The following is a 27,608-nucleotide window of genomic DNA, read 5'->3' on the forward strand; positions in this document are numbered from 1 at the left end:
CAGACATATTAACTTTGTATTGTTAGTTAATTGGCAGATTGGTAGATGCCCCAAAAAATCTAGATATGAAAATAGAAGGAGTAAGTTTTAAAAATAATTAAATGCAATTTTTCAAAATTAAAATAACAATTAACAAGTTAACATGTCCCTTCTTATGATTCGAACAAGCAAGCCTTTAATAACTAATTAATTAACGACTATAAGAGGGGCTAAAACGTTGCTTTGAATAATTTCTTGGCCATTTGGGTTAATTTTACAGTCAACAACAGCTTAAAAATTATTATTCTTGCTCTTATATTTAAATATAAATGATATTACAATAATTAATTTTTATTTCAATTCATGATACCAATATAATTTATAAAAATTTGAATTTTTTTTAATGATTTTATAGCACTTGAAAATGAAAAGTGGTGTTTTTATATATTTTTTTAAATTTATAAAGCGCTTTATATTTTAGCTAAAGAGAGACAAGCCACGTCATTGATAATTAATAACTGATGATAAGAGCGGAAACATGCTCCAAATAGGATATTGATGTAACTCTGGTATTAAATATAAGTTATTTGTAAAAGAAATTTTAACCCTAAATATAAGTCATTTATAACATTGATAATTATTTTTAAAATTTATTTACTGAAAAGAAAGAAAAAAAGAGTGAGGCATGAAAATATTTTATTTATGCAGAGAGAGAAAAGTTTTAATGAGAGTAAAATTAAAAAATCTTACCAATTCAATATACAAAAATGCGTGACAAGCGAATTATATGTATACTATATGCATATATTGGCCGGAAGACAAGTGAATTATATTAAACACATATTGGTATGAGAACTTTGGACCAATGATATGAAATTGCTGTCTCTGGATATTTTGATTAATAAAAAGGAAAATTTCATTTAAAAACCGCAAAAGAGAGTTTATATCAGTTATCCTCTAAAATATTTTGAAATATCACTACAGGACCAATGAACTAAATTGAAATTAAAACTAAGAGTAAGATTATAATAATACCCCTCACTTTTATTTTTTAAAAAAATAAATATTAATGGACACAACTGTTCTGGCTACCAGAGGTTAGAGGTTCGACCACCGGCGCTCAGGTGGCCGCTACTGGAGGTTAGACCTCCGATGGCCGTTACTACAGCTTTGGTGGCCGGAATTTTTTTTTCTAAACAAGGTGGCCAGGGGAAAGTTTAAACCCATGACCTCTTGGCACACCAAAAGTGATATAACCACCAAGCCAAGCAAGCCATTTAATCAAATGATGCAAATAAAAATATATATAACAAAACAAACGCAACTATCCAAGTATAAGTGAACAAATAAAATTAGATTATTTACAAGTAAAATTCAGTAATTTACAACAAAAATTAGGCAATTTACAAATAACATAATAAAATTCACAACCCCAAATGCAAGTGTTTAAGTGCAAATGAGTAAGTGAAATTTGAAGATTTACAATAAAAGTTTATAGATTTACAACCCAAATTTGGTTATTCACAAGAAACACAAGAGAATTCACAACCTAAAATGTAAATATTTAAGCGAAAGTGAATAAATGAAATTCGACAATTTACAAGTGAAATTCAGTAATTTACACCAAAAATTTGGTAATTTACAAATAACATAATAGAATTCACAACCCCAAGTGCAATTGTTTAAGTGTAAATGAGCAAGTGAAATTTGAAAATTTATAACAAAAGTTTATGAATTTACAAGTAAAATTTGACAATTTACAAATAAAATTCAACGATTTACAAGTGAAATTCAGCAATTTACAACAAAAATTAGGTAATTTACAGATAATATAATGGAGTTCACAATCCCAAATACAAGTATTTAAGTGTAAATGAATAAGTGAAATTATCCAATTTCACTAGTAAATCCATAAACTTTTGTTGTAAATCTTTAAATTTCACTTGCTCATTTACACTTGCATACTTGCATTTGGGGTTGTGAATTCCATTATGTTATTTATAAATTGCTGAATTTCACTTGTTTATTTACACTCAAACACTTATATTTTGGGTTAAATTCTCTTGTGTTTATGTGAATAGCCAAATTTGGGTTGTAAATCCATGAGCTTTTGTTGTAAATCTTTAAATTTTACTCACTTATTTGCACTTAAATACTTGCATTTGAGGTTGTGAATTTTATTATGTTATTTGTAAATTGCCTAATTTTTGTTGAAAATTACTTAATTTCACTTGTAAATAGTCTAATTTCACTTATTCACTTATACGTGGACAGTTATGTTTGTTTTGTTATATATATTTTTATTTGCATTGCATAATTTAATAGCTTGCTTGGCTTGGTGGTTATATTACTTTTGGTGTGTTAAAGTGTCACAGGTTCAAACCTTCCCTTGGCCACCTTGTTTTTAAAAAAAAAAAAAAATTCCGGCCATCGGAGCTACAGTAACGGCTACTAGAGATCCAACCTCCGACAACGACTACCCGAACGTCGGTAGCCGGAACAGTTGCGTCCATTAATATTTATTTTTTTAAAATAAAAGTAAGAGGTATTATTGTAACCTTACTCTTAATTTTAATTTCAGTTTAGTCCCTTAATCCTGTAATGATATTTCAGAATATTTTAAGGGTTGACGGATATAAATTCTCTTCTATGGTCCTTAAATGAAATTTTCCCTTAATAAAATTACAATCGCACGTGAAACTGGACGACCTAATAAATTCTCCAATAAATAACCAATAGTGAATCTCCACGTAGCCGGAAGAAGGCACGACGTGCACAGCCCGATCACATGATCACGACACGGGACGTTCTAACCGACGCGATTACGACCTGACCATAGAATCCTGTGAGTCCGACACGTGGCATTCGTTGTTGAGCCCTGGCTTCCTTTACGATCCACATTCTTCAGTCATTTCTCTTCCGAGGAGAATACCGACAGAGCGCTAACGAGTTTTCACGCAGTTAGTTACTTCACCTTTGTCAATCTGTTCCTTGCGTTTTTTTTCCTTTTCGTTGAATTGTCACAATTCTGTTGATGGAATGAAACTACTCTTTCTTCTTCCGCCGCTTATTTAAATTGTGCTTTTCTTTTTAAATCTTCTTCGGAATATAGGGGAGGGGCTACGGGCTTGAACATTCTGAAATCGTGGTGAAGGAGGGTGATCTCGGTCTGCGCGTGCGTCTCCTCCTTCTGCTGCAGATGGAGTGGTGGGATAAGCTCGTTTACCCGATGCGTAGTGTTTGGATCAAAGTCGCCACTCGCCTCGGCATTCGGAAAACCGGTAAGCTCCTTCTCTTCTCCTTCGGATATATATATTTTTGTCTTTTAATGCTAATTTGCAGCTCATGAGTTCATGATGCTTTGCTGCCTCTGCCTTCTCTCGTCTTGTTGATGTTTCCGGGAATTTTGTTTGATAATTAGCTAGATGGTAACTGATTTACAGCATTGGCTTTGGTTAAGGTTTTGACGTCGTTTAGTTGTAATTATAGCTGTAATAGTGCTTTCAAACATGTTTGTGAGAAGTCATTTGACTGTGTTTCATGACTTTTCTGGGTGAGGAAGCAAATATCTCTGGGCACATGGAGCATGCTCTCCTTTTTGAGTTACTGCTGTCATTATTTGTGTATATTGGAGGGAGAAGAAGAGATGATAGCTGAATAATTTGGAAAATTATTGGTGGAGGGAGGGTGTGGTAATTTTCTGACTTTTTTCATATCGATGGGGAGGAACCATCATGATTTGATTGTGTACTTTTTTGAGAGAAAGGAATTGGATTGTCAAGAGGCTGTTTCTGATGCTTGTTACTCGCTTGGAACCATATGAACCTTGCTGGAAGTTAATTTATGACGATGTTAATTTGTTATATGCTCTTCAAGTTTCCGTTGTTTTCATTACAGACCCGTAAAGAAGCTGAAGCAGAACGACCATTAGGTACTGCCTTTAATTTTGGGGAAGTTGAGAAGTTAACCAGGAGTCTAAAGTTACAGACGGCCGAAACATAATAATATGACAGTTTTTTGGGTATATTTTTAAACAGAACAACAGATAAGAGTTGTATTACTGATTTCTGTTGTTTTTTCATGGTCATAGACACTTTAGTATTTTGTTCTGTACAATTAGAAAAAGTTGCAGGCAATTGATATTAGAGATGGTCTCTGGAAAAATGTCCAGGATTACTGAAGATACGAAATGAAGTGGAGGCTTCTGAATATCATGATATACATGTTATGTGGGAAATGCTGAAAAGAAACGAGTCAGAGTTAGCTGGATCTCCTGAAAAAAGCAAGAAGAGGCACTATATGAAGCTGTTCAGGTGGGCTAGGTGCGCGCCATGTTTTTACCGCTCCTAATGTTAATGCCACAAGTCTTTCTCTTCCCAGAGTTCACCATCGACAGTGCTGAAAAGAACCATTGGTGTGGATTTTGTTTTAAATAAAGAGTACAGAGGATTTCTATGTATAGTAGAACACTACCTCCTCTGAATCAAGTAAACTATCTGTGAATATCAACCGCACCTGCCAGTTCGTTTCCTTCGTCTTCCATTGTGGTTTATGCCATAGGAATGTGGCCCGTCCCCTGCTGTCGTGATTTTGTTGTATGAAATTCTATGGTATCTTCTCTATTCTGTGCTGTGCTCCTTCATCTTGGAATGCACGGCCAGACTTTTTATGTAGTACTTTTACAGACTATTATATAGCATTAGCTTTATCTTGTGCCTTGGCACGGATATTACTTTTGAGTGTTGCTCAAATCTCGGGATATTATTACTCAAATCCCAGCTACTTATTTCACTGTTGGAATATATATCACTTGAATCAAAACACAAAGTAAACTTTTTTCTTTTGCCTCGATGGATGGTTCATGTCAAGTGTGAACTATTGATTGAACTCTAAAAAGTGAGGGCAAGAAAAACCGAAGAGAAGCAAAAAGTGATTTCATAAGCTTTTTTTAATAAATTCTTTGATACATTTGTGGCTGCAATATAAAAATATTTACATTTGCATTGCATATATGGTTTGGGACATGGGATTGGTTAGTTTTTCCGCTATGGCGTTAGATGGTAGGAGATATTTTAATGTCCACAGGTAGCTGTTTGTTGGCCATAACGCTTCCTCCGTATAATATTCTTTATTGTGCCCTGTCAATTATTGGGATTGTTTAATGCCTTTCACATCACTCGCTGAGTAAGATTTTATTATATTGTTCCTAAATTGTAGACATCTCTCGGTCGTTGATTATCAACGTGAATGCATTTCATCTGCCTTCCGGAGATCCCAAATGGCAGCATGATGATTCTTCCTTCCAAGACAATCTTTCTAGCCAAAAAGAAAGCTTTAAGCAATTTAAATTTTACCTTGTAGGTTTCAGCCTGATAAGAATCAACCTCTAGAGAAATGTGGATACAGAAAGAAATTATAGGATCAATAGTAATAAATTATTGAGAATAATTACACAAGAGGTGAGATGTAAAAACCCACTTATGAAGGGAGGGAGAAAAATAGCTCTAAAAAGTCTCTCCATGTTTCTGGATTTTTCCGCTTGGATTTTGTTTTTGGAACTTATTCCACATTCCATAATAGCAGAGAAAATAGAAAATTAGGAGTTAGGGACAGAAGTAGACAGAAAGCATACACACACACATATATATATGTACATCACTATCATTAGAAATCAAGTCAACTACGTAGGTTGCCAAATTATGAGGAGCCAAAAATAAAACATCAGAGAAGAGATCAGACTCACTGTTCATTCTGTGACTCACTCTTGTTGTGTTGGTAAGATATACACAACAGCACGTAAACTATCAAGCTGGCCCCACTCAGCAAGGCAAGAAGCCAATAATAATTGTCCAAGCGTGCCTCATTCATATCATCAGAGAACCAACTAGGTTTTCCTCTTGACTTCGCAAATACTTCCACAAGCGTGATCAACAGTGCACTGACGAAGCTTCCAACCCCAAAAACACTTGTGTACAGTGCAATCCCCATCGTTCTCATGGCCATTGGAACTTCACTATAAAAGAACTCCTGCATTCCCACCACAGTGAAAATGTCTGAAATCCCCAGAAGAATGTACTGTGGAAGCAGCCAGAATATGCTCAACGGCACCGTTTCAGTTCTCATTTCTTTCCCAATTTCAAGCCTCTTCCTTTCGACCAGAGCTGCAATAATCATGGCTATGATCGAAAGCACCATTCCTATTCCCATCCTTTGCATTACGCTTATGCCTTTGTCCTGGCGAGTGATGATCTGGGCCAGTGGGATGAAGACTTTGTTGTATAATGGCATTAGTAGGATTATGGAGAGCGTGATGGCACTTTGAAGTGTGGCTGGTGGGATCTTGAACTTTCCTCCGATATTTCTTTTCATCGTCATTCCTTGTTTTGTGAAGAACGTGGCAGGCTGTTGGAATATAACTGCGAACATCAGAAGCATAGTCCATATAGGCAAAAGCCGAAGCACAACCTTCACATTTGAAACCATCCTCCTTTTGGGAATGTTGTCGTTCATGTTTATGAGGTTGTCCATGTTTTCTTGACACAGAGACTTCTCCTGCATCCTGTCACAATAAATTTAACAGTTAACTTGAGCAAGTTACAGTAAACATATAACTTTCCAAAGGACCAAAAGTATAATGATATCCCTAATATGGAAGAGGTGACTTACTCGAGCTCAGACACTTCAGACTTGTCAATAGGTAGGGTGGTTCCACAACGGAAGCATTTGAGAACAGAAGCTTTGACAGTATGAACCACGTTGATGAAGGGTTTCCTAGCTTTGGAATGTTTGTCTTGTTTGAACAAATAGATAGGGCTTCCACCTGAAAAAATCAGAATAGAGAGACCCATTGAGATGGCAGGGATGGCGAAACCTAGAACCCAGCCAAACGTGTCTTGGATGTAGGACATGATGGTGACGCCCAATAGGCTTCCGCCACATACGCCAAAGTACCACCATTGGAAGAACAGTGTCTTCTTGTTGGAATTTTCATCGTCCTTGCTACATGGTAGCTCTTCCTCCTCATCCAGCTGGTCTGCTCCGAATGCTTGCAGAGAGGGGTTATATCCACCTTGTCCCAATGAAATTAAGTAGAGAGACAAAGTGAGAAACGAAGATGGCATTATTGTCCTGTGTCGGTTAGCCCTTGTCCTTCCTAATGCTGTTATTGTCAATGCTGCAAGTCCCTGGGTACGTACGAGGATCCATGCAGAGACAAAATGAAAAATGTTGACGTAAGTTTAGATGAGCTGGTAATTCAGACTCAATTACGGTTAAGGAAAAGCTTCATATATAAAGCTCCTATGACATTCTTTTAGTGAGAAAGGCTACTTCCGCATGACCAAAAGTTGACACCATGGAAGCATGTATATGTGTGCGCGCGCCAGGAAATTAACAAAATTGCCATCCTGTTGCATCTATCTCATCAGGTACTTGAATGTAATAATGTCCTCCAATAGTTTGAAAGGAACATAAAACTATGTGTTTATACTTTTTTTTTATTATTTTCAGTTAAACTTAATTTTAACGGTCCATAAAAGAAGATTATTATTATATATCGTTATATCAGAAAGGTTTAAACTCTTGATTTCTATTTCACCTCACTCTACTCTTGCTGCTTGATCTAACCCTAGCGAGGTGGCCATCATTATCATAGACAACAACAAATTCAAAAGTGAAACTAATTATATCTCTTGTATTAATCAGTTCCACGAATTAGCTGCATATCATTACCCCAACTTTCTTTAGGCATAACAATTATTGCATAAATCCAACTCTGCGGAAAAGCGATGGTAGTAATTGGTCACAAACCATGACGTTCAAAGCCAACAAAGCACGTGTGTGTGTGTGTGTGTGTTGGGTAATATAAAAATAAAAGCTCATGTGAGTTTACCTTTGTGGGTCAATAAGCTTATGTGAATTGAATACGATGGAAATGCTACGTGCATCATTGAAGAGTTTCTGATGCTAATAGTGGGTTGAATTCATGCACTTATGGAGTATAAGTTGAATCCCTATCAATTGGGCCAACTTTTAATGGTATTTCAAATATTTTTAAGTATATGTCTATTTCTTTTTTGTGGCAATTTGAAGTTATAAAAATTGGACTACGTAATTATGAAAGTTGTAAAGCACGCTGATATTATTATAAAGTGAAAGAGAAAAAGGTTTGTAAAGCATTATGACTCAGACTCCCCTACCTTCATGAACCATCTTCATCTAAAAATACAAAAAAACGACAAAATTACCAGCCACGTCTAATTAAACAACAAAAAGGGCCGGCCAGACATAGAAGAAGAAAAAGATTATGAATCTGAATCTTGTAGGACTAATACTGTAAAGTTCTTGTAGAATTTCAAAAGAGAAGGTATATCAAGGTTGATTTTACGCACATTCTCGCTTTTTGCGTCACTTTCAAAAGTAAACCATTCAAGGAAACCGTCAATGTGTATAATTTGTATTCTTTAAAAAAAAAAAATCTTGGAGAGAATAACTTACGGTAACATAAAGGAAAGAGGAGAGCATGATGGTGGAGTATTTGTGGCAGTAAGCGTCAGAAATGGGAGCTACAAGAAGTGGCATTATGGAGGTGAATCCACACCAACTGTTCACCATCTTCGCTGCTGATGAGTTGCTCATCTTCACCACATCTGTCAGATATGTCACTAAATTTGATGCCACCCCCTTGAACGCAAACCTCTCGATCCCAGCAATAACTGTCATATACATATGCACACACATATACACACATATATACACACGAACAACCACAAGTTATATTTCTAATATATACAGAAACAGAAGGCCAGTAGAAAATTGGAATTAATGCATGCATATCGCTCATATTTCTGATTAGCCCTTGTCTGGTATTCAAAGGAACAAGCAATCCTTCCCTTTGTAGTGGAGCTGTTCAGAACCATTATTGATACAACAATAGTCCAAGGATGAATCAATAATCTTGAACCTTTTGACAGAATCATGCATTTAATTAAGGGAAATTGTTCTCTTTTCTCGTTCATGATGAGCAAATTTAAGTGTAATACGGTTGGAAAATGAGAAAGTAAACATCAGAGTGTGGTTTACCTATGAGGAGTATGCACGACTTGTTGAACCTCTGGGATCTCTGCCCACCCGCCATGTGAGATGGAAAATATACGTACCCAGTAATGCAACCAGAAAGTGAAGTTTTTCTGCACTCTGAAGCTTATTGAAAGGACCACAAAGAAGAGGGAAATAAGAATTGGATCCAAAACAGATTCTGTTTCTTCATGTAGAGGTGAATAGTGTACCTAGTTTGGGCCTTTTCGGTCTGTATAGCCGGGAGATACTCTCGGTTTCCTTTCGCTGGTTAATTATATAGAAGAGGATTTGGCTTTAGCTCTTTAATTTGGCAACCAAAAAAAAAAAATTGTTACTGTTTAATTTGTCGGATCCTTCGTCTAGTGTCCTCTTATAATTGCTTGTGTTTTAACATCTTTAAACTGTGACGCTTATAATGAGCGCAGTCCCTCATAGCAGATACGTCTTTAAAAAACTACTAAAAAATAACACTAAAAGTTATATCTTTACCATCAACTTCAGCTTTTGACGGGATCCATGACCAGCAAAAATTGTGTTAGAGTGGGGAATCCAAAATTTCTCATCGGCCGCCTTTGCAAGCTAGACACTTTATGTTGATTTATAAGTTTGAATTAAAAGCTTAAATCGCATTAGAGATATATTTATGTGTGTGTGTGTGTGTGTGGGTTGATTTGCATGGTCCTCATCACTTAATCCACATACTTTCGTTCTGCTGACACTTGATCCTCCATAACTTAAAAGTCCTCCAGTGCGTGCCACTTTACCCAAAGAGGATATATATTCCAAATATCAGAACTTGGATGGATTGAGCTAGCTAGCTAGATGTCGATATGATGTCGTTATAATGATCAGTGACAAAGATTCAGCTGAAAATGGTCAAATGGACCAGACCACTTTCAAGTTAGCCAGACATGCATGTGCATGCAAGTCATCCTCTCGATCAACCTCAACAATCTTTAAAAAAGATTCTTCCTTACTGTGTCCTCCTTTCCTTGCCATTTCAACGTCACTTTACTATCCTCTTTATCTCCAACCACTTGAGCTTAAAGTGAATTTCCTACTCAAACCCACTTTTATTTCTGATATTATTGAGATTCAGAGATAAAAAAAGGGTTGGGTCACCACTCACCACTACAATTGCATTGGGCTGGTGGATTAGCCTTTTACGTTAAGGAGCAAAATAGCACTATAGGGACAAACTACAACACGTGAAGTTACATGTCTTGGCACACGCAGACACGCAACACACAAACGCAGGCATGCACAGAGGTTACAGACAGAGTCCTATATATCCAAGACATAATCGTGAGCAGGAGGCAAAGGTTTTGATCAGATGCTTTCCGCCATACTTGCTGTGTGTGTGTGTGTTTGGTGCTTCAGTGAGATGGATGCCACTTTTCCTTTGACTGTGTACCACATACTAAATTGTAAGTGTGTCATGTTTCATGTTTTGGTTCTTTAGCTTCTGTTTCTGGGTGTCTTAGCCATATTTCTTGTGTTTTTTGTGACAACTAATCTCACCGATCCAACCAACAAAAAGTTGGCGTGAGTACGCTATATGCAGCTTACGTACTTTCTGTGGTTCAGATGAATTATCATGCTTTATGGTTAAACTACGTACAGTTTTTCCTTTTCATTTGACTCAATCAATCTATTCTTCTCGTAACCAAATTATAAAAATTATCACCAATAAAAAACTCGTAATCTATATATGACCAAGCATTATAAATGGACTGAGATCTCAACGACGCAAAGATGAAAGCTATAATCAAAACTCGCCAGTATAAGTTCGTCAGAGAATCCCAACGGCCGGCCACCATGAGCCCCGGAACCGGAACTTTTTAGCTATATAAGAGAAAGAACCCCAACAAGCCATACAAATATATCTTAGTACGATGTGAAAGCTGTAATTCACTACCTTTTCTTACCATTACGTATGCATCTACGATTCTAAATCCCAGGAAAGCCTCCACTACGATTACGTTACCATTCAAGTAATTGTTCCCTTTTTTATCCTTTTAAAAGCTGAGATTCCAGAAAGAGAAAAAGAATAGAAAAGCAGCAACCCAAAATTGCAAAACTCTTGCAAGGACTATACGAAAACCTTGTACTTAATTAGTGCGAGCTGGAGTGGAAACTTGGTAAGCTGAATGGTATTGACATGATGAAATACTATTTCCACTACCTATTTAACATAAAAACTAGTTAGATATTTAATTTGGTAATAAATATAAAATCTCAATTTATGTTGTCTTCATATTTATCTATTTTGCCCATCATAAGTAATTCCTATGGTAATTGTACATGTTAAGGAATTTTTATCAAGGGGTAATCTCAATGCATATGATTGATTATGGTATTTTAGATAAAACAATATCGATTTATTATAAATAACTAACTTAACTAATTTTCTTAATATTCGTAAATTAATTATCTAATTCTTATATTAAGGATCAGATACAGTGCTTGTGCATAATGCATGCAAAGAGAGTGGTAAAGGAAGCGGCGTGTATGAATATTATTAATTAATATTGAATGGGAAGGCTTTTAGGGTTAAAAGTGATGTGCTAGCATCATAAGGCTCAAAAGGATGAAATAATTGGGAGGGACAGCATCATAAGGCTCAAAAGGATTTCACTGATGACCATTTCTGCTTTAATTTCCACTATAAACATGGGAAAGGAGGTCTGCTTCTGGTATACTATTGGTTTTGGAAATTAAAAGCAGCTCCCTTTTCCATGGACAAGATCAGGTGATAAGTTTTTATTTTTTGTGAAGTGTGTGATTTTAAAATTGGCCATATCACAGTTTTTATGTAGTGCCCAAGCTACCGCATTGCTTTAATAATTTTTGTCTTTCTTCAAAAGAAAAGAAGACTCATCTTTCTCCAAAAGAGTAGAGAAAGAAGGCCATCAACATTGATTATCAAATTTGTATTATTGAAGAGGGCTTGGTACTTGCTGAAGTGCGGGTAGAACCGGGTTGGAATTCAGCCCAAACCCAATTGAAACCCGTATGGGCCCAAAGTGCAATAACTGGATTAGTTTCTGTCTGCATATGATTTTTACTGAGCATAACTATTTTCATAGAGCAATTTTCTTTGAAATATTATCAGGTATTAAACATAGGTATCTTTCTTAACAGATTTGAACCTCAGTTCGCTATGTTTGAGGAACTAATCCTCCCACTAGACCCAATTATGTTGATAGTTTCAATATATTTACTTATTCATGTAAACAACTAATGGGAGTTGAGTTTAGCACCCAATGGCCAATAGAACAAAACAACATTCAAATTTTTGCTTTGCTCGGTTAAATGTTTACTGTCCAACAATTATATATTTGAGCTTAAGAATTGAATTATTCTATTCATGGTTTAAAAATAAAACTTATTTTAAAATTTATATTGATATTGGCTAGTTGAAGTCTCCATGCATGTTTAATATCTTTAAACAAGATAAATAACTTCAGAAACAATTATGTCGTTCACAGTTTAAAAATAATAGGAATTACGCAGCCAAAAATAAAAAAAAGATTACAACAAATCTTACAGATATTGGCCAACTAGTTTATCTGAAATAGGCGGCAACCCAACAGAAAACAGATGATTTTATTAATCTCGGATTCGATGTTATATTATAAATCCATAATGATTCATAAAGCTATATAACTGACAGTGATTCGGTTCAATAGAAGGGATTTGATCTTTCTTAAGATTAAGGATTCAAACCTTACAAATGAGATTCAAAACAAATGAGGGGATGGTGGAAAAAGGTACTGCCAATTAAACCCGATAATCATATTATTGCACAAAATCCTAATATAATTTTAACTAGTGATTCGGTTCAATAGAAGGGATTTGATCTTTCTTAAGTAAGATTAAGGATTCAAACCTTACAAATGAGGGGGGAAAAAAAAGGTGGAAAAAGGTACTGCCAATTAAACCCGATAATCATATTATATTGCACAAAATCCTAATATAATTTTAACTAAGTAGTATGATGATAAACATAAACATCCTGCATGGTCAAAATCCTCATCGAAAATTTGGTGATTTGGATGAACACAATTCAGCAAGCTCTAATCCATGAAACCGCACTTGAGAATTGGCAACGGATCAAAGGGCGGACAAACTAAAAACTTGTCTCTCGTTGCTGATTCTACTATTTTGCATCGATGATCGGAAAGAAGAATACACCGATTCAGCAGCGGTGCCGGTGTGTCTTCCAATAAATGAGTAATGAATATTTAGTATTTACATTTATCTCTAGCCCCCGTCTCCCTGAGCCCATGAGAGTGGCAGGCCTTTTTGTTTCAGAAACATCTGAACAGATACCACAGTAACTCCCCCGATCAAAAAAGACGCCGCACATGTTAAAAAATAAAAACCCATCCATTAAAAAAACAATTGCCATTTACGCAAACCCCACCCCAAGCTTCCTCAAGCGGTGGGTGCAACTTCTCTTAACTTCCAACCGAAAATTTCTTGCCTGGCCCAACCTTCAACGCCGCAAATAAGAAGGCAGTTTAGACAGAAACAATTCATCCCTGTTAGTAGTTAAGCAGTAGCAAAAATTAGTTCATCGGAATTTTACCCAGTTCAAATCAGCTGCAATGGTGGCTGATTTACGAGTGTCTAGAACTGTTGTGGTCGGAGCTCCAACTTGTAGGCTTGAATTTCCATCGGAGATATGTCAACCTGTCCCTCTTGCGAAAGATCTGCAAACTGCTCTGTTAAACCCAGCATCTCCGCGTCATCATGCAAAAGATTCAAGGAAGTTGCTTTAACCTTCAAAACAGCAGGGGTCTTGAACATGCTAAAGATATTCACCGACTCATTGGCCAGATTACTGCACCGTGATCTTCCATTTCTGTCGTATGAAGAATCCCAATGTCTCCTGTGCAAAATTAGAGCAAATCGAAAGTCTTCAGGTGGTCGCTGTAAGAATTTTAAAGGCTTGGGAACCTTGAAGTTCACTATATGCAAATCACATGGCAAGGGAGCCGCCAGGGGAGAAAAATATCTAGGCGGTGGCTGCACAGATACCTCCTGCGACTTCTTAGCGATGAATGCATGTAATGGATAGTTCAGGTGTGCACCAACACAGTGAGAAAAAAGAGAGGGGTTAAGAGGTAAAGAACCAGATACTAAATTTGAAGTGGAGGAAATGTTGGATTCTACAGTGATGTGGAAGACCACATTCATTACACGATTATCCTTCACTCCTTGTCCAAGACCACGCCCGTCATCTTTTACCAGACGACGATCAAGCATAATTTCCAGCCATCCTTCTTCAAGGTTTGCCACACCCAATGATTGCCGGGAATGGACAGAAAACCGCCGACCATCAGATCCCTGCATAAACGCAAGAGAAGGCATAGGGTAGTAATTGCCTTGAATAGGGATTTTATCATAGGTTTCTCTTCGGCTCATCTGAAATCCATTTAAATCAGAATAAAAAACCCTCTTGTTATCAATATCTGTTTTATATCTAGCTATCAACTCCTTGTCATCAAAATCATCTCCTAGAAGCTCAACGTGATATTCCTTTTCAAGGACAAACTCTTGGACAGTATTCTTTCCACTGTAGACACGGGTACTGTGAGAGATGGGAGCTTTCTCCCATGCCGTCATTGGATAAGAGTATACTTCCTGCATCGAAGGGCCCTCTGAGATCAGCAACTGCCCACCTTCCTCAATAATGGATTGGGCATCACCATTAGGCTTGAACAAGTATGCTCCACTACTTGAACTTGAATACATGCCAATTTCCTCGTTTACCTTATTCTGGGAACCATTTTTTATGCTTATCTTCTGTAACAAACCATACTTTACATCTATAGTAAGCTTTTGGTGCTGGTTCTCAATTTCAGTCACATTAGTTTCAATTTTTGAGCAGGAATACGGAGTAGGACAAGGAATTGAATCAGATTTGGAGAAAAACTTCAGCCTTGAAGGCACAGCCTTGTCACAGCCAATAAAACCGTTGCCGATATAATATGTTTCCAGTCCCATTGCAGGAACAGAGACTTGCCAGTGCACTCGATGCCTTCCAGTAAAGATCTTACTTTTATGATGCCGTAATTCAGGAGAAATTTGGCTTTTCACACAAGTCCAGTTAGAATCAACCACAGCAATGTCAGGACTGTCAACAACAACCATCACCACTTCTTCTCTCATCTGTTCCAAAGGATTGAAAAAGATTACTGTTTGGTATGTCCCATCGTGAATATTGATTACTCTATGCACTGGCTGAGCATCGTACTTTAGTCTCATCAGTTCAGGCTCAAAACGGGCAATACTATGATCCAATTTGTCATAGCGTATTCCAATAAGTGCTTCAATTGCTTTTGACATAAAAATCTGCAAATCCTGCAATGAGGTATGCATTCGAGTACCATAGTCTGAAACTACATGGTCTTTTGCAGTACCAGTTACCCCATCATGATGTTGAAAGAGAGCCAAGTTCCTTCTAGCCGCAGCCAACTTATAGGAGAACCCTATTGAAAGCTTTTCACACACTTGTCTCCGACAAAACCCAAGCACTAAAGCCATCATCATTTCTGTGGCACGAAGTGTCTGCTCTAGCACCCTATCAACAGCCTTGAAGAATGGTCGTGAAACATAATAGCCACTCCAGTAATCCTGCTGCCGATCAGCATAAGTGAAAAAGTCCCCTGACAGAGAAGGAAAACCTACCACTATGCCAGACCCTCTTTCACCAGAACGTGTATAGTTTATTCTATCTGCTTCATCACGAAGGGTTTGGAAGTAATCTTCCAAAGTACCAAACTTAACCTCAGTATTCAAACTGGGGTTTGAATTGATGTAATCAAATAACAATTGGTAATTTCTAAATTGGGCTTCAGCTTCGTCAGTGCTAACATAGCGAAAATCATCTCCAAGAGGAACAAGAAGAGTATTTGTTCGGTATAAAGTAGATTTCTTCCTGTATTGGTCCAGTAATTTAAGTGCCCTCTCCTGAACATTTTCCCGGGTGACCTCTACAGGGTACTGTCCCCATGGACATAGTTCATAGATAGAACCCCTTGTGCGTGCAAAGTCAAACTGACAGCATATAGCAGGCTCTGGACCACATGTATGGGGTATATCATATGAATAAAAGGGCATCATATGGACAAATATATCAGTACTTTCCTCAGCATCCCAGCTTTGACGCCATGTATATTCTAAATTTTTATGCCATGCAAGTTCCTTCTTCAGCTCATAATGGGTCCTTTGGATAAGCATGTTGTCAAAACCCATACGTCGTAGAATATATGCCATGGTAGATGAGTAACCAAATGGATCTATGGCCCAGGAATTTTTGGGAACAAACCCAACGGTTTCATTCAACCATGAGTTTCCTTCTGTCATCTGATACAAAAATTGTCCAAAATAAAGACAAAAAAGACTAAACATGTATTAATAACAGTTTCTCATATAAACTCCTGATGAAATATATAATCAAATTTCAATGTGTCATTTCTAGTATTCTCAGGAAAAAAACATTTTTCCATACAAAAATTTTACTATACTGCTGGGGGGGGGGGGGAATCATTTCCAACTGCTAAGGGGGGGGGAAGAAATCATTTCCAAGGCATGCAAGACAAAATGTGTCAATAGGAATTCTCAAGATCATTTTACTATCCAACATAAACCGTGAGGCAAAACAATTTCAAGAAAACCCGAAAAGCAATGCAGCCAAGGGTTAGCATAGAGAAAGCCTTAGGCATACCTGTTCAATTATAGCAAAGTAGTGAGAATTTGCCTGCATGAAGGGGAAAAAAATTAAACATGAGCCAAATTTTCACAAACATACCATTGGATCCAGCGCAGGCAAACTTCATGAACAGGGAATATTTGTAAGGTAACATTGAAAAAATATTCCAAACATGAGTACAATTGTAGAAAACGAATTTCATTAACAGAAGGATAAACTCAAATGCCAAATAGCCTCCGTTTTGTAAACTTTAAGAAAGGTCTCAATTTAATTTTTCACCCATGTATGAGCATCTCCTTTCTGGTAAAAAAAAAAAAATTCTGGAGTTACAGCATTACCTCATCGTTCATCACCCAGCCACCTCCAACAATTTCTAATTGTCCATTTTTCACTAAATTGATGAATGCTTCCTTCATTTCATCGGCTGCATCCCTAAACCATCTCTCTAAGTAAGACATTTCTTCCCAAATGAACTTGCGACGATTATCCTGCACATCCGGCTCTCAATAATTCAGTCCATATGATAGTTCAAGGTTGATGCCTAATAATACTATTAACAGAAGTCCAAAAACAATCTAACCAGCGGACAGGCCTAAACTCGAAAGTTTCCCCTGCATTTAAAATATACTCAAGGATACGTGAACGACTCAACTGTGAGGGAAACAAGGTTAACGGCATTTTTAATTTTTGTTATCTCATACAGCGCACCTTTACCCGTAGTGCAACTTTGAAGCGGTAAGTTAACTAATGTGATCAAGAAAATTCACGCCCCTCCTTCAAACTCATACACAAACGGAAAAAGAAAACTCAAAAGAAAAAAAGAACAAGAAGAGTGATTAGATTTTTACCTTTGAAAGTGTTTCCACAATGGTATCAAGTATATGACGAGATTTCAGTTCATAGTACTCCTCCACAGTCAGCTTCCAACCGGGATCATTGTGGGAATGGGGTACCACGAAAACCTTCAATTTTTCGGAATCCCACTCGTTCCCTGTATAGGATACTTTCCAACCTTGCTTCCAAGCCCCACCATCCACATCCAGAAATTCAATCTTATCATACAAGTCTTTGGTCGTGATGTCGACACTAGCAGCCAAATGGGAATAGTTCCCGCGGTTAGCCAATATTGATCTCCGGTTAACATTTTTCCGGTAACGAGATGCGCGGTATCTGAAGTGAGAAGCGACAGGTCTGGGGACCCCAAACCGAATGAGAACGAATATAAAGAAAAGGAGGCAAGAAATAAGGCCAATCGTGAAGAAATTAGCAAGGAAGAAATCTTTGACAGCGGCTCGCCTGCGTGCCTTTCTAGGTTGAAGCTTGGATTTGGGGTTTGAAGACGATGGAAGCACAGATTGAACCCAGGTTCCACGCCTTGCGTGGTTAATGTAGGAAGAGAAGGGCATGAGTTTATGCCACGAACAATAAAAGCTTCGGAAAATGCTAGTTTCTACTTCGGTTTGTACCTGTGATCATATCAGATTTGTTGGAAGAAGATGGAGGGAGGGGAAAAAGGTTACTCTTCTTCCTTTTTTATGTATTTTAAGAAAAGGTGTTTTGCGCTCTCTCTCTCTCTCTCACATCTCTATATTATATGTACGTGTATATACTTTTTCAGATTTTAATATAAGATCTATTTAATTAATTTGATTAGATTAAAAAAGTTAGGTAAGTTAGTCAATTATAAAAAATATGACACATTTTTTTTTAAAATACCATAGTCATCTTCCTTAATACCCTATTTTCCTCTTCTACTTGATTATGGTTAAGGGAGTATCTATATAGGTAATTAAAAGAAAATTGATAAATATAAAAAATGAGCCTTATATTCAGAACCAAAACTAACTCAACAATTGAGTCATATATTAAGGATCGGAGAAGTATATACTTTTATGCTTACATACCGCAAGCTTCCGTCTAATTACGAGTGAAACCGAGTTACCAAATAAGTGTGTGTTTGGATTAGTAGTGATAAAATTAATTTTTATTCTAACTGATTTTTGTAAACTAAAATTAGAATAAAAATTAGTTAGTGTAATGTTATTCAAGCAGGTCAAATAGAATTACACTTCCAAGGTTAAAAAAAAAAAAGAATTCCAATTCCAATTTCCAAAGGTTCTTGTGCCTAAAACTATGTTTTATTCTATTATTAAGGAATCATCAACGTCAATGGCTAAAAACAAAAACAAAAAAGGAAAAGAAAATCACCAAAAAAAAAGGAAAATTGATATTCAGAGCTGCTCTTCGGGTATTAGCGGGTGGCTAGACAGGTCGTATAATATCGATTTCACATGCAAACTGAAGTATGGATTTTGTAATCCTTACTAACACTCTTTACACACACACACATAAAAGAAAGAATCCTTACTAATACTCTGAGTACGTGTTAATTTTATACTCCCCTAATTTTTAATATAGAACCTAATTATTAAGTTGACTTTGATCCTAAATGTAAGACATATTTATCATTTTATCGTTTTTTTTTTAAATTGCTCTTATAGATACTTCCTCAATTATAATCAAGTAGAAGGGGGAGAAAAAACATTAAAAAAATGATTATGGTGTTTTAGAAAAAAAAACATATCATATTTCTTATATTTAACTAGCTTTTATAACTTTTTTAATCTAATCAAATTAATTAAATAAGTCTTATATTAAGGACAAAAAGAATATCATTGATAAAATATTTTATTCATAACTTTTGACCAATTGTGTTAATACAATTTTTCGTCCATGAACTTTAGTCCTATCTTAAATTTAATTCTCAAATTTTAAGCATATAGTTTTAATCCTCTTAAATTTAATCTGCCTTAAAACATTAGTATTTAATGGTATTAAAATTGACTATATTGTCATAAATGACATTAAAATTGTGATATAGACTCACTAAATAGCATCTAATTAAATATTATGTAGATAAAAAAACATGTCCTTAAAATGGAGCGCAAAAAAAATTATACAAAAAGAAATCTCAAATTTCTCAAACAAATAACAAGGAAAAAGAAAAGGCTAAATCGTGGAACCAACCAAGAAAAATGGCAAAGTCGGAGAAGGACTTGCACTAGGTTTGTCGGAGTTGACTTGGCCGGGTGGGAACAAAAGTGGTTAGTGGCAAATGCCCTATTATTTTTTTTTTTTATCCACTCAAAATCTAATTAGGTATTACTACCTCCGGTTCTTATTATAAAATCCTGTTTGACTTTTATTTTGGTTCTAAATATAATATTCCAATCCACTTTGTCTCTCATATTTATTTTTTTTCCTAAAATAGTCATTCTAACAATAATAGTTCTCGCCAATACACTTGATTAGTAAAGATATTTTAAAAAAGACAACACTTATTTAGGATAAATAACTAACTCAACTTACTTCTTTAATCTCCTCAAATTAGTCAACTGACTCTTATAATTAGGACCGGAGATAGTATCTAATAATTTCACATCACTAATTTAATTCTGTTTGTGACACTTCAATGAATTTTAACACAATTATATTTTCAGATGTTAACATTTTAAGATTGATTATAAATTTAAGGGATTAATGTTTTAGGTTTGAAATTTGAAACACTAAACTCAGATTTTATAGACAAAAAATTATATTAAACCGATATAAAATTAGAACCATAAAGGTAATACCGTATTACACACAGTTTTAGCTAACGTGGGTCTAGCGCCACATCGATTCGATAAATGAGTAAATTCCTCACTCACCATAGATAATATTTATATATATAATCTAGATATCTAAGTGTATGTTTTTTTTTTGGCCACGTGTCTTTTTACGTAATACTACCTCCAATCTTTAATATAGGAGTTAGTTTGATTTTTAATTTTGTCTTAAATATAAGACTCTAATCTATTTTTTTATATTTATCTATTTTTTTCAAAATAATCCTTATAATAGTTGTACATGTCAAAAATTTCATTAAATAGTAGTTTTAGTTAATATACATGATTAGTAAATGTATTATATAAAAAATAATATTTATTTATTTTAAATAATCAACTCAACTAATTTTTTGCTCTTCTAAAATTAGTCAAATGGTACTCTGCCACAAAAAAAAAAATCACAGCCATGGGCGAGTCTGTTAACTTTTTGGTAACGATGAGAGAATATTTTTATTTAGAGAGTTGCAAAAATTTATTTTGGTCTTCAAATAAAATTTTAATCTACTTTATTTTTTAAATATATATATTTTAAATTTTTCGTACTAGTATTAACTTTACATATTAAGAGGATTTTTATCGTGAAATCATTTTCAATGGAAATAATTAACTGGACACAGACAGCCCGTTAGATTGACTCCGGCGCATTCCAGAATTTTAAAGGTGCGCATACCGTAGCACCCTCTCAGCAGCAACATAGGAGCGATATGTTTGGATTGATATTAAATAAAACTGACTTCTAGTGTAACTTATTTTTATAACTGAAGTTAGAGTAAAAGTCAGTTAAGATATGTTTAGATAGATGTTTTTAAAAAACCAATTGAAAAGGTTAAAAATTGTTTAGATGATTAATAGAAAAATAAATTTAATTATAAAATGACTGAAAATGACATAAATTTTATTGAATAGTAGTGTTTGAAATTTTATGTTTTTAATGTGATAAGAGTTTAAAAAAATACATAAAATTATTATGATAAAATATAAATAGTTTATTTGTGAAATTATAAAATAAAATATTTGTTACGGAAAAAATTTGAAAACACATTGTAAATAAATTTAAAAACACATTATAAATAATTAATTAAATATATATAATGAATGAGCACAAATATAAATTAAAATTCATTTGAACTAAATAAAAGCTTGTTATGCCAATATAAGAGCGGCTCCAGTAGTCAAATCAAAGGATGTTTATATATCATTAAAACTTCCTATCTAAATACTTCCCAGAGTCCGTTTAAGTTCATTCAAACGCCTGTTTTATTAGCTTTCGGGGTTGTGGTGAGTTAAATTCTGGAGTCAATTTGCTGGTTAAAAAAAAAAAAAACAATCACGAGTCAATTTTTTTCTTGATGTCCAAATATAAATCATCTTATACCAATTTATTTTCACCCAAACTTTAATTGAAATTTCAGCTTTGAAATCATTAGTTCGAACATTAATGTAGATTCAAGTCCCTGTTGGCAAAAAAAAAAAAACATTGTGCTTTTCTTACCTTATTTATAAATCATTTCCAACATGTTTTATACAAAATAAGAAAAATCTTAAATTTCATTAACTCTCATTTAAAATTTAATAACTTTCCAATTTTATTCCTATTTATTATACATTATATTATATTAGAACAAAGTCAATACAATATTAAATAAATGATAAAATTGTATATTTATATAAAAATGTTCTCTCAAATTTATAAATGATGAAAAATTGCTTCTCTTGCTACCATATAAGGGTGTGCTTGGATGAAACCAAACCATGGTTTGGAGAATAGATTCTGGGAAGAATAAATTCTGTGAAGAATAAATTTTGTAAAAAAGTAATTCTGAGAAGTGAGAGTGTTTGGATAGTTGTTATTCAAAGTACTTTTTATATATACAAATTACTAAAAAAACATAAATTAATATGATAATTATATAAAAGATAAATTTTATGATATATTTTAATTTGAAGGAATAAAATTGTTAATAATATATTTTTTACTAACATAATTAATAATACATAAGATAATATAATTAATAAATAATTAATATGTGTATATATGTTTATAAGATATAAGGTTAAATATGTTTATAAAAAAATAATTGAAAAATGTTAAAGTCATATTATTGTTGAGATCTACTCTGACAGGCACAATCATCTCTCCAATTTGAGCCAGAAGCAGAATGAATTCACTTCTCCTGAAACCATGGTTTTGACCCAAACCATGGTTTTAGATTATTGGCCCAAAATTAATGCTGTTTGGGTGATATCTCACCAAAACTATGGTTTTGCCTCCCAAACCATAGTTTTGAGGGTCATCCAAACAGACCTTAAATAGAATATGAAGAGTAGTTTATTATTGCTACTTTCACCCAAACTTTAACTTCTTTTTATAAATTAAAAAGTTTATAGTGAATTAGGTTCCAGAAACTTGTAAGAAACCAAAAAAAAAACACTTGCAAAGCTACTTGCAAATCGTCACCAATAAAGTGCTCACATTAATAGTAAGATTTATCCAAACTTTAACTTGCAAACTTCAATTCCGGTCAAAAAAAAACTTGCAAACTTCAATTTATGTTAGCCTCTATTTGTGATAATCTATGAAAATATCTCGATGGTGGCTTTTCCCCAGTTCGACTGCCTCAAAATGCACGGTATTTGGCAAAGCCAATAATTTTCTTCTTCGCAAATGGCACATTAAAACTCGTGAAACGTATTTAAATCTGCAAATCTAATTCTGGGTGGTATTGTTTAAATTAGGTTTTGGAGACAATTTCAGTTTGTAAAACAATAGCTTCAAAATAGTCAAACATGGTTGGAAGATAAATTAAGTTCTCCCAAATTCAATTTGGACGCTTGAATTGGAATCCAAACGCGCCCTAATATCATCATCTTTTTTTTTACCACTGCCTTACTGAAGTTGGGGAAAATTCGGGGTTTTAAGTGTCTGACGTGGTTATTAGCCAAAAGAAAACCAAAGGAATGTCCCATGCAGTTAAACCATACGAGAAGAAAGAATTGGTAAGGGCACTGCAGGCTGAAGAAGGCATTATATTACCATCTCATATTTTTAATACTCCTCCGGTCCTAATTATAAGACCCAATTGATTTATTTGAGGAGATTAAGGAAGTAAGTTAAGTTGGTTATTTATAATAAATAAGTGTTGTCATTCTTAAAATATCCTTACTAATTAAATATATTGGTTTAAACTATCATTATTAGAAGGATTATCTTGGAAAAAAATGCATAAATATAAGAAACAAAATGGATTGGGTCTTATAATTAGGACCAAATAAAAAGTCAAATTGGGTCTTATAATAAGGACCGGAGGAGTATAAGATCTTGTTTGACTTTTATTTTAGTCATAAATATAATATCTTAATTTACCTTGTCTCTTATATTTATCTATTTTTTAAATAGTTTTTATAATAATGATAGTTCTACCCAATATACTTGATTAATAAGAATATTTTAGAAAAATAATACATATTTATTACAAATAACTAACTTAACTAGTTTCTTTGATTTATACAAATTAGTCAATTATCTCTTATTTTAAAGACCAGAAGCAGTATAAGATAGCCAGCGCTTTATTGTGAACAATTATAAAAATCATAATCATGCCAAAATCCAAAAAAGCAGGTAGTAGTATCTAGATTTTTATTCTCTTGCAATAACGCAGCTTCACATGATTCAATACTATGATTCCGTTCCTACGAAGACGATGTGCCGTGAATTTGTCCCCGAAAAAAAGTTTTCCCTTTGCACATATACTGCTCCTTCTCAACAGTTTTGTTCCAATTTTAATTGTCTGGTAATTATTTTAACCAAATTAGACAAAAAATTTTAAAATTGAAGAATAAAATGAAGCCCTGCAAAATTTTACGAAATATGGTGAAATTGTAAATAATTCCCTCATCAGCATCTGAGAGGCAACAGAAGCAATGGCGCCATTTATGTGAATTTGAACTCCCGCGACGTCCATGACGATAGCGCTCCAATTCCATAATATACGGGTGAGGCGGTGAGGCCACTCGGTCTCTTTCGTTTTAGAATTAGAACAGAACTCTGAACTTACCAAAAAAAAAAATCAGAACTCTGAACCCTAGTTCCAAAGCCACGCTTTCCAAATTCGAAGCCCGCCAAGCCACTGCTTTCCCACCCCTTTTTACCGTCCCGCTATTCTGACTGCGTCGTTCGAGGGATCTCTTTCAGCTAGCCTCCTGTTCCACTCTTTCTTGGATATGTCTTCGCCTGTTCCTCAAGAATTTGATTCCACCCCGCAGATCTACTCTCGGAAAGACAAGTCACTTGGATTACTCAGCTCTAAGTAAACCCCTTTTCAACTGACGGATTCACTGGGTTTGAATATTGTCTTTTTCGGATTTATACATCTTTTTATGTTATTTGAAGATGATTTCTTTGCATTCAGCTTCCTCAAGTTATATAATCGGGAAGGTATTGGGACGATTGGACTTGACGATGCTGCTTCCCACTAGGTTTACGCCTTTACTTGCTTTTGCTCCTCCTTTGTTTCCATTTTTCCTTGAATTTTTCTTAGCTGCTTTGAAGTTGCAAGATGGAAATTCGGACAGTCGAATCGGTCCTGCTTTTTCCGAGATCCCGATTCTGATATTAACCACTCACTTGAATTTCCAGGAGTTCAGCGTCGCCGCATGTATGATGTAGTGAACATATTGGAGAGCGTTGGAGTAAGCGGGGTTTTATGATTTACTTAAAAACAGATCCTTTCTTTCTTTTTCTTTTTTTTTGGGTTTTGAATCACTTAGTTTATTGTTTTGTTTTCCAAAAAAAAAAAAATCTCTAGATTGTCGCAAGAAAAGGGAAAAATCTGTACCTATGGAAAGGTTTCAGAGAAATTCCTCGAGCTTTGAACGAGCTTAAGGTAAGCAGACGTTTTCTTCCTTCTCATGAGTTATTTTGTTTGAACCTGATAACTCGGAGGTGACCTGCGCTATATTATGCACACAGGAGGAAGGTATGAGAGAAAAATTTGATGCATCCTACTGCAGGTCAGCTGAAGTAAGTTTGATATTTTAGTTTGGTCATTTGAGTGTTTAAGGGTGCTCCGTTGATGACAAATTAGCCATACTTTCACTGGTACACACGAGGAGGCGAAGCTAAAGAGCTAGTTTTTGAAATAGCTGAATCTTAGAAACTTTCTTTTGGGACACTTGATGGAATGGGTTGGGTTTTAATCTTGCATTTACATGTTTCTTTCTTTTCATACTATCATTTTGGAATTTTTAGTGACTCTGAGTTAAACATATCAGACATCAAAGAACAAAGAAAGCGGTGGCTCTGAAACTAAAACTGGTCCTTTGGCAGCGGCATTGCGCAAAACTGGTAACGTCTTCTTCCTCCCTATTCTCACACGATAGGTTGCAAAATCAATCATTAACATTTTATATCTCGTCCTTGCTGTAAAATATGCCTCAAATTCCCCGTTGTAGATTGGTCAATGACAGTGCGACATCATTTCTCTTATTTTTGCTGCCATTCTTTTGGCAATGACTTATATAGATCATTCCTGTTATAGACGGCTGCAGAAGAGACAAATCTATGGCACTTTTGACCGAGAATTTCATAAAGCTCTTCCTCTGTTCAGATGTATGTGATATTTCTTTTGCATGTATCATGTTCTGAATTTTTGTTTGTGCAGTTTTATGATTGGTTTGGCACTGCTATAACTTCCTTCAGGTTGAAATTATCTTGCTTGAAGATGCTGCAAAGGTAATGCCGGGTGATGCCCAGAATTCAACTGCCTTGAGAAGTAATTGACTCCACGCTTACACCCTTAAGAGTGATTCTCACATTATATTGTCAACTTGAGGAAGGACGAAATGAATGACGTTATCACTTTTATCTTCTTATATGGTTATGCAGCAAAAGTCAGGCGTTTATATGACATAGCGAATGTCCTTTCATCAATCAATCTGATCGAGAAGGTAAAACAAATAGCCTACAAATATTTCTTAAGCTCCTAAAATTCGATAAAAGTGAGCCTAATTTTTCCTTTTTAAAAAAAAAACGAACAAACAAATATGTGCAGACGAATCATCCGAGTATAGGAAAACAGCATATAGGTGGTTGGGAGGGAAAGCCAGTAGAGAATCTGATGGCATGTTGGATCAAAGTGCATCCAGGAAGAGAGTGTTTGGTGCGGAAATTACAAATTACAGTCTGAAGAGAAATAAAACAGACTCTTCAATGGATTCGCAGTCCCATGGAAAGGTTGTGCCAGTGCATAAAAAACAAGATGATTTGGAAAATGAATACAGATGTAAAACTCTGGAGCAGCCCCCTAAATGCAGTTCGAAGGCCATAGACTTTGGCCCTTTTGCTCCTGTCAAGTTTAGAAGAGAAGATCCAGAGCACAGACGCATGGGACAGGTTCACGACATGGAGACAATGAGTTCTAAATATCGCCGAGAGTATCACAACTAAGGTGAATTTTAAATGTTATATTCTAAGGGTCATTAAGATCTAAACTGTACCTTGCATAATTAATTTGATTATATGATGGAAGGGGGGGTCTTATTGCGTGCTCAAATTAAAGCCAGTAGTTGTTGACTGGGCTGGTCTATTCTTTCACATGCTCTTATTCACTGAGGTCTAAGAAAGAAGAGGTGAAAGTATCCTGTAAACTCGGTTTATGTGGTTAGAAGTCTGCTGTCCCTTAAACCCTAGCACTGGGAAATACTTGCTCATTCCATCCTGGACAAAGGTGATGTTGAAAGTCGATAATGAGCTGTTCACCTGAGTTGTGCTTCTGTTTGACTTGAAATTTGTATCTCATTTCACTTGAAGAATCACGACACGCATCCACTTTCACTTGCGTGTAAGTAGCGGTTGTATTGTTGAATTGGTGGTGTCATATTCTCTTGTTAGTTACACTATTCTGTCTCATTGTTCTGGTCTCAGTTTTTTTTGGAAACTACTGACACTATACGCATAGAATTCAACTTACGGTTATAAACTTACGATGAATATAGTGGGAATACTAGTGAATGTGAAACTATCAAAGTCTGTCGTTCTCCATGTTATATGACTCTATGATCTAAACCATTGCAGTGACCCAATGTAAGGATAGTTTGTTGATGGTGTGACGGCTGTGATAGTGAGCAGCCTCTTTGCTCATTACGTGGATGCGTAGCCTGTT

The 27,608-nt window shown here is 35.2% G+C and overlaps 4 protein-coding genes across 7 annotated transcripts; 2 read left to right on the forward strand and 2 right to left on the reverse strand.

The window, feature by feature from the left end:
* The first annotated feature begins 2,917 nt into the window (after positions 1–2,917).
* LOC114720788 (uncharacterized) lies at positions 2,918–4,712 on the forward strand. The gene is made up of 3 exons (XM_028906484.1): positions 2,918–2,939; positions 3,092–3,260; positions 4,151–4,712. Exons 2-3 carry the CDS (start codon positions 3,179–3,181, stop codon positions 4,327–4,329), a joined length of 261 nt encoding a protein of 86 aa, XP_028762317.1. The 5' UTR covers positions 2,918–2,939; positions 3,092–3,178; the 3' UTR covers positions 4,330–4,712.
* Positions 4,713–5,389: 677 nt separating this feature from the next.
* Positions 5,390–9,416, reverse strand: LOC114720791 (protein NRT1/ PTR FAMILY 5.8). Of its 2 annotated transcripts, XM_028906491.1 has the most exons (5): positions 9,267–9,416; positions 9,061–9,180; positions 8,476–8,693; positions 6,646–7,163; positions 5,390–6,538 (listed from the first exon to the last, which is right to left on the reverse strand). In XM_028906491.1, exons 2-5 carry the CDS (start codon positions 9,113–9,115, stop codon positions 5,719–5,721), a joined length of 1,611 nt encoding a protein of 536 aa, XP_028762324.1. In that variant the 5' UTR covers positions 9,116–9,180; positions 9,267–9,416; the 3' UTR covers positions 5,390–5,718. The 2 variants fall into 2 exon arrangements, with proteins under 2 accessions (XP_028762324.1, XP_028762323.1); XM_028906490.1 differs by having other exon boundaries at positions 9,061–9,416.
* A 3,570-nt stretch (positions 9,417–12,986) lies between these two features.
* Positions 12,987–18,252, reverse strand: LOC114720785 (alpha-mannosidase 2). 2 transcript variants are annotated; one of them, XM_028906481.1, is made up of 5 exons: positions 17,629–18,252; positions 17,119–17,268; positions 16,796–16,828; positions 13,652–16,434; positions 12,987–13,556 (listed from the first exon to the last, which is right to left on the reverse strand). In XM_028906481.1, the coding sequence occupies exons 1-4, from the start codon at positions 18,184–18,186 to the stop codon at positions 13,693–13,695; spliced, it is 3,483 nt and encodes a 1,160-aa protein (XP_028762314.1). In that variant the 5' UTR covers positions 18,187–18,252; the 3' UTR covers positions 12,987–13,556; positions 13,652–13,692. The 2 variants fall into 2 exon arrangements, with proteins under 2 accessions (XP_028762314.1, XP_028762313.1); XM_028906480.1 differs by having other exon boundaries at positions 12,987–16,434.
* Positions 18,253–24,951: 6,699 nt separating this feature from the next.
* On the forward strand, positions 24,952–26,838 carry LOC114720787 (E2F transcription factor-like E2FF). Of its 2 annotated transcripts, none has more exons than XM_028906483.1 (8): positions 24,952–25,137; positions 25,254–25,331; positions 25,418–25,468; positions 25,720–25,792; positions 25,986–26,056; positions 26,147–26,179; positions 26,333–26,394; positions 26,499–26,561. In XM_028906483.1, exons 1-7 carry the CDS (start codon positions 25,102–25,104, stop codon positions 26,357–26,359), a joined length of 369 nt encoding a protein of 122 aa, XP_028762316.1. In that variant the 5' UTR covers positions 24,952–25,101; the 3' UTR covers positions 26,360–26,394; positions 26,499–26,561. The 2 variants fall into 2 exon arrangements, with proteins under 2 accessions (XP_028762316.1, XP_028762315.1); XM_028906482.1 differs by having other exon boundaries at positions 24,958–25,137; positions 26,147–26,219; positions 26,499–26,838.
* Positions 26,839–27,608: the final 770 nt, after the last annotated feature.

This window comes from Neltuma alba, unplaced genomic scaffold (genome assembly GCF_004799145.2).
Source record: "Neltuma alba isolate B1F8T4 unplaced genomic scaffold, ASM479914v2 tig00011999_pilon, whole genome shotgun sequence".
In the NCBI taxonomy this organism is placed as follows: Eukaryota; Viridiplantae; Streptophyta; class Magnoliopsida; order Fabales; family Fabaceae; genus Neltuma; species Neltuma alba.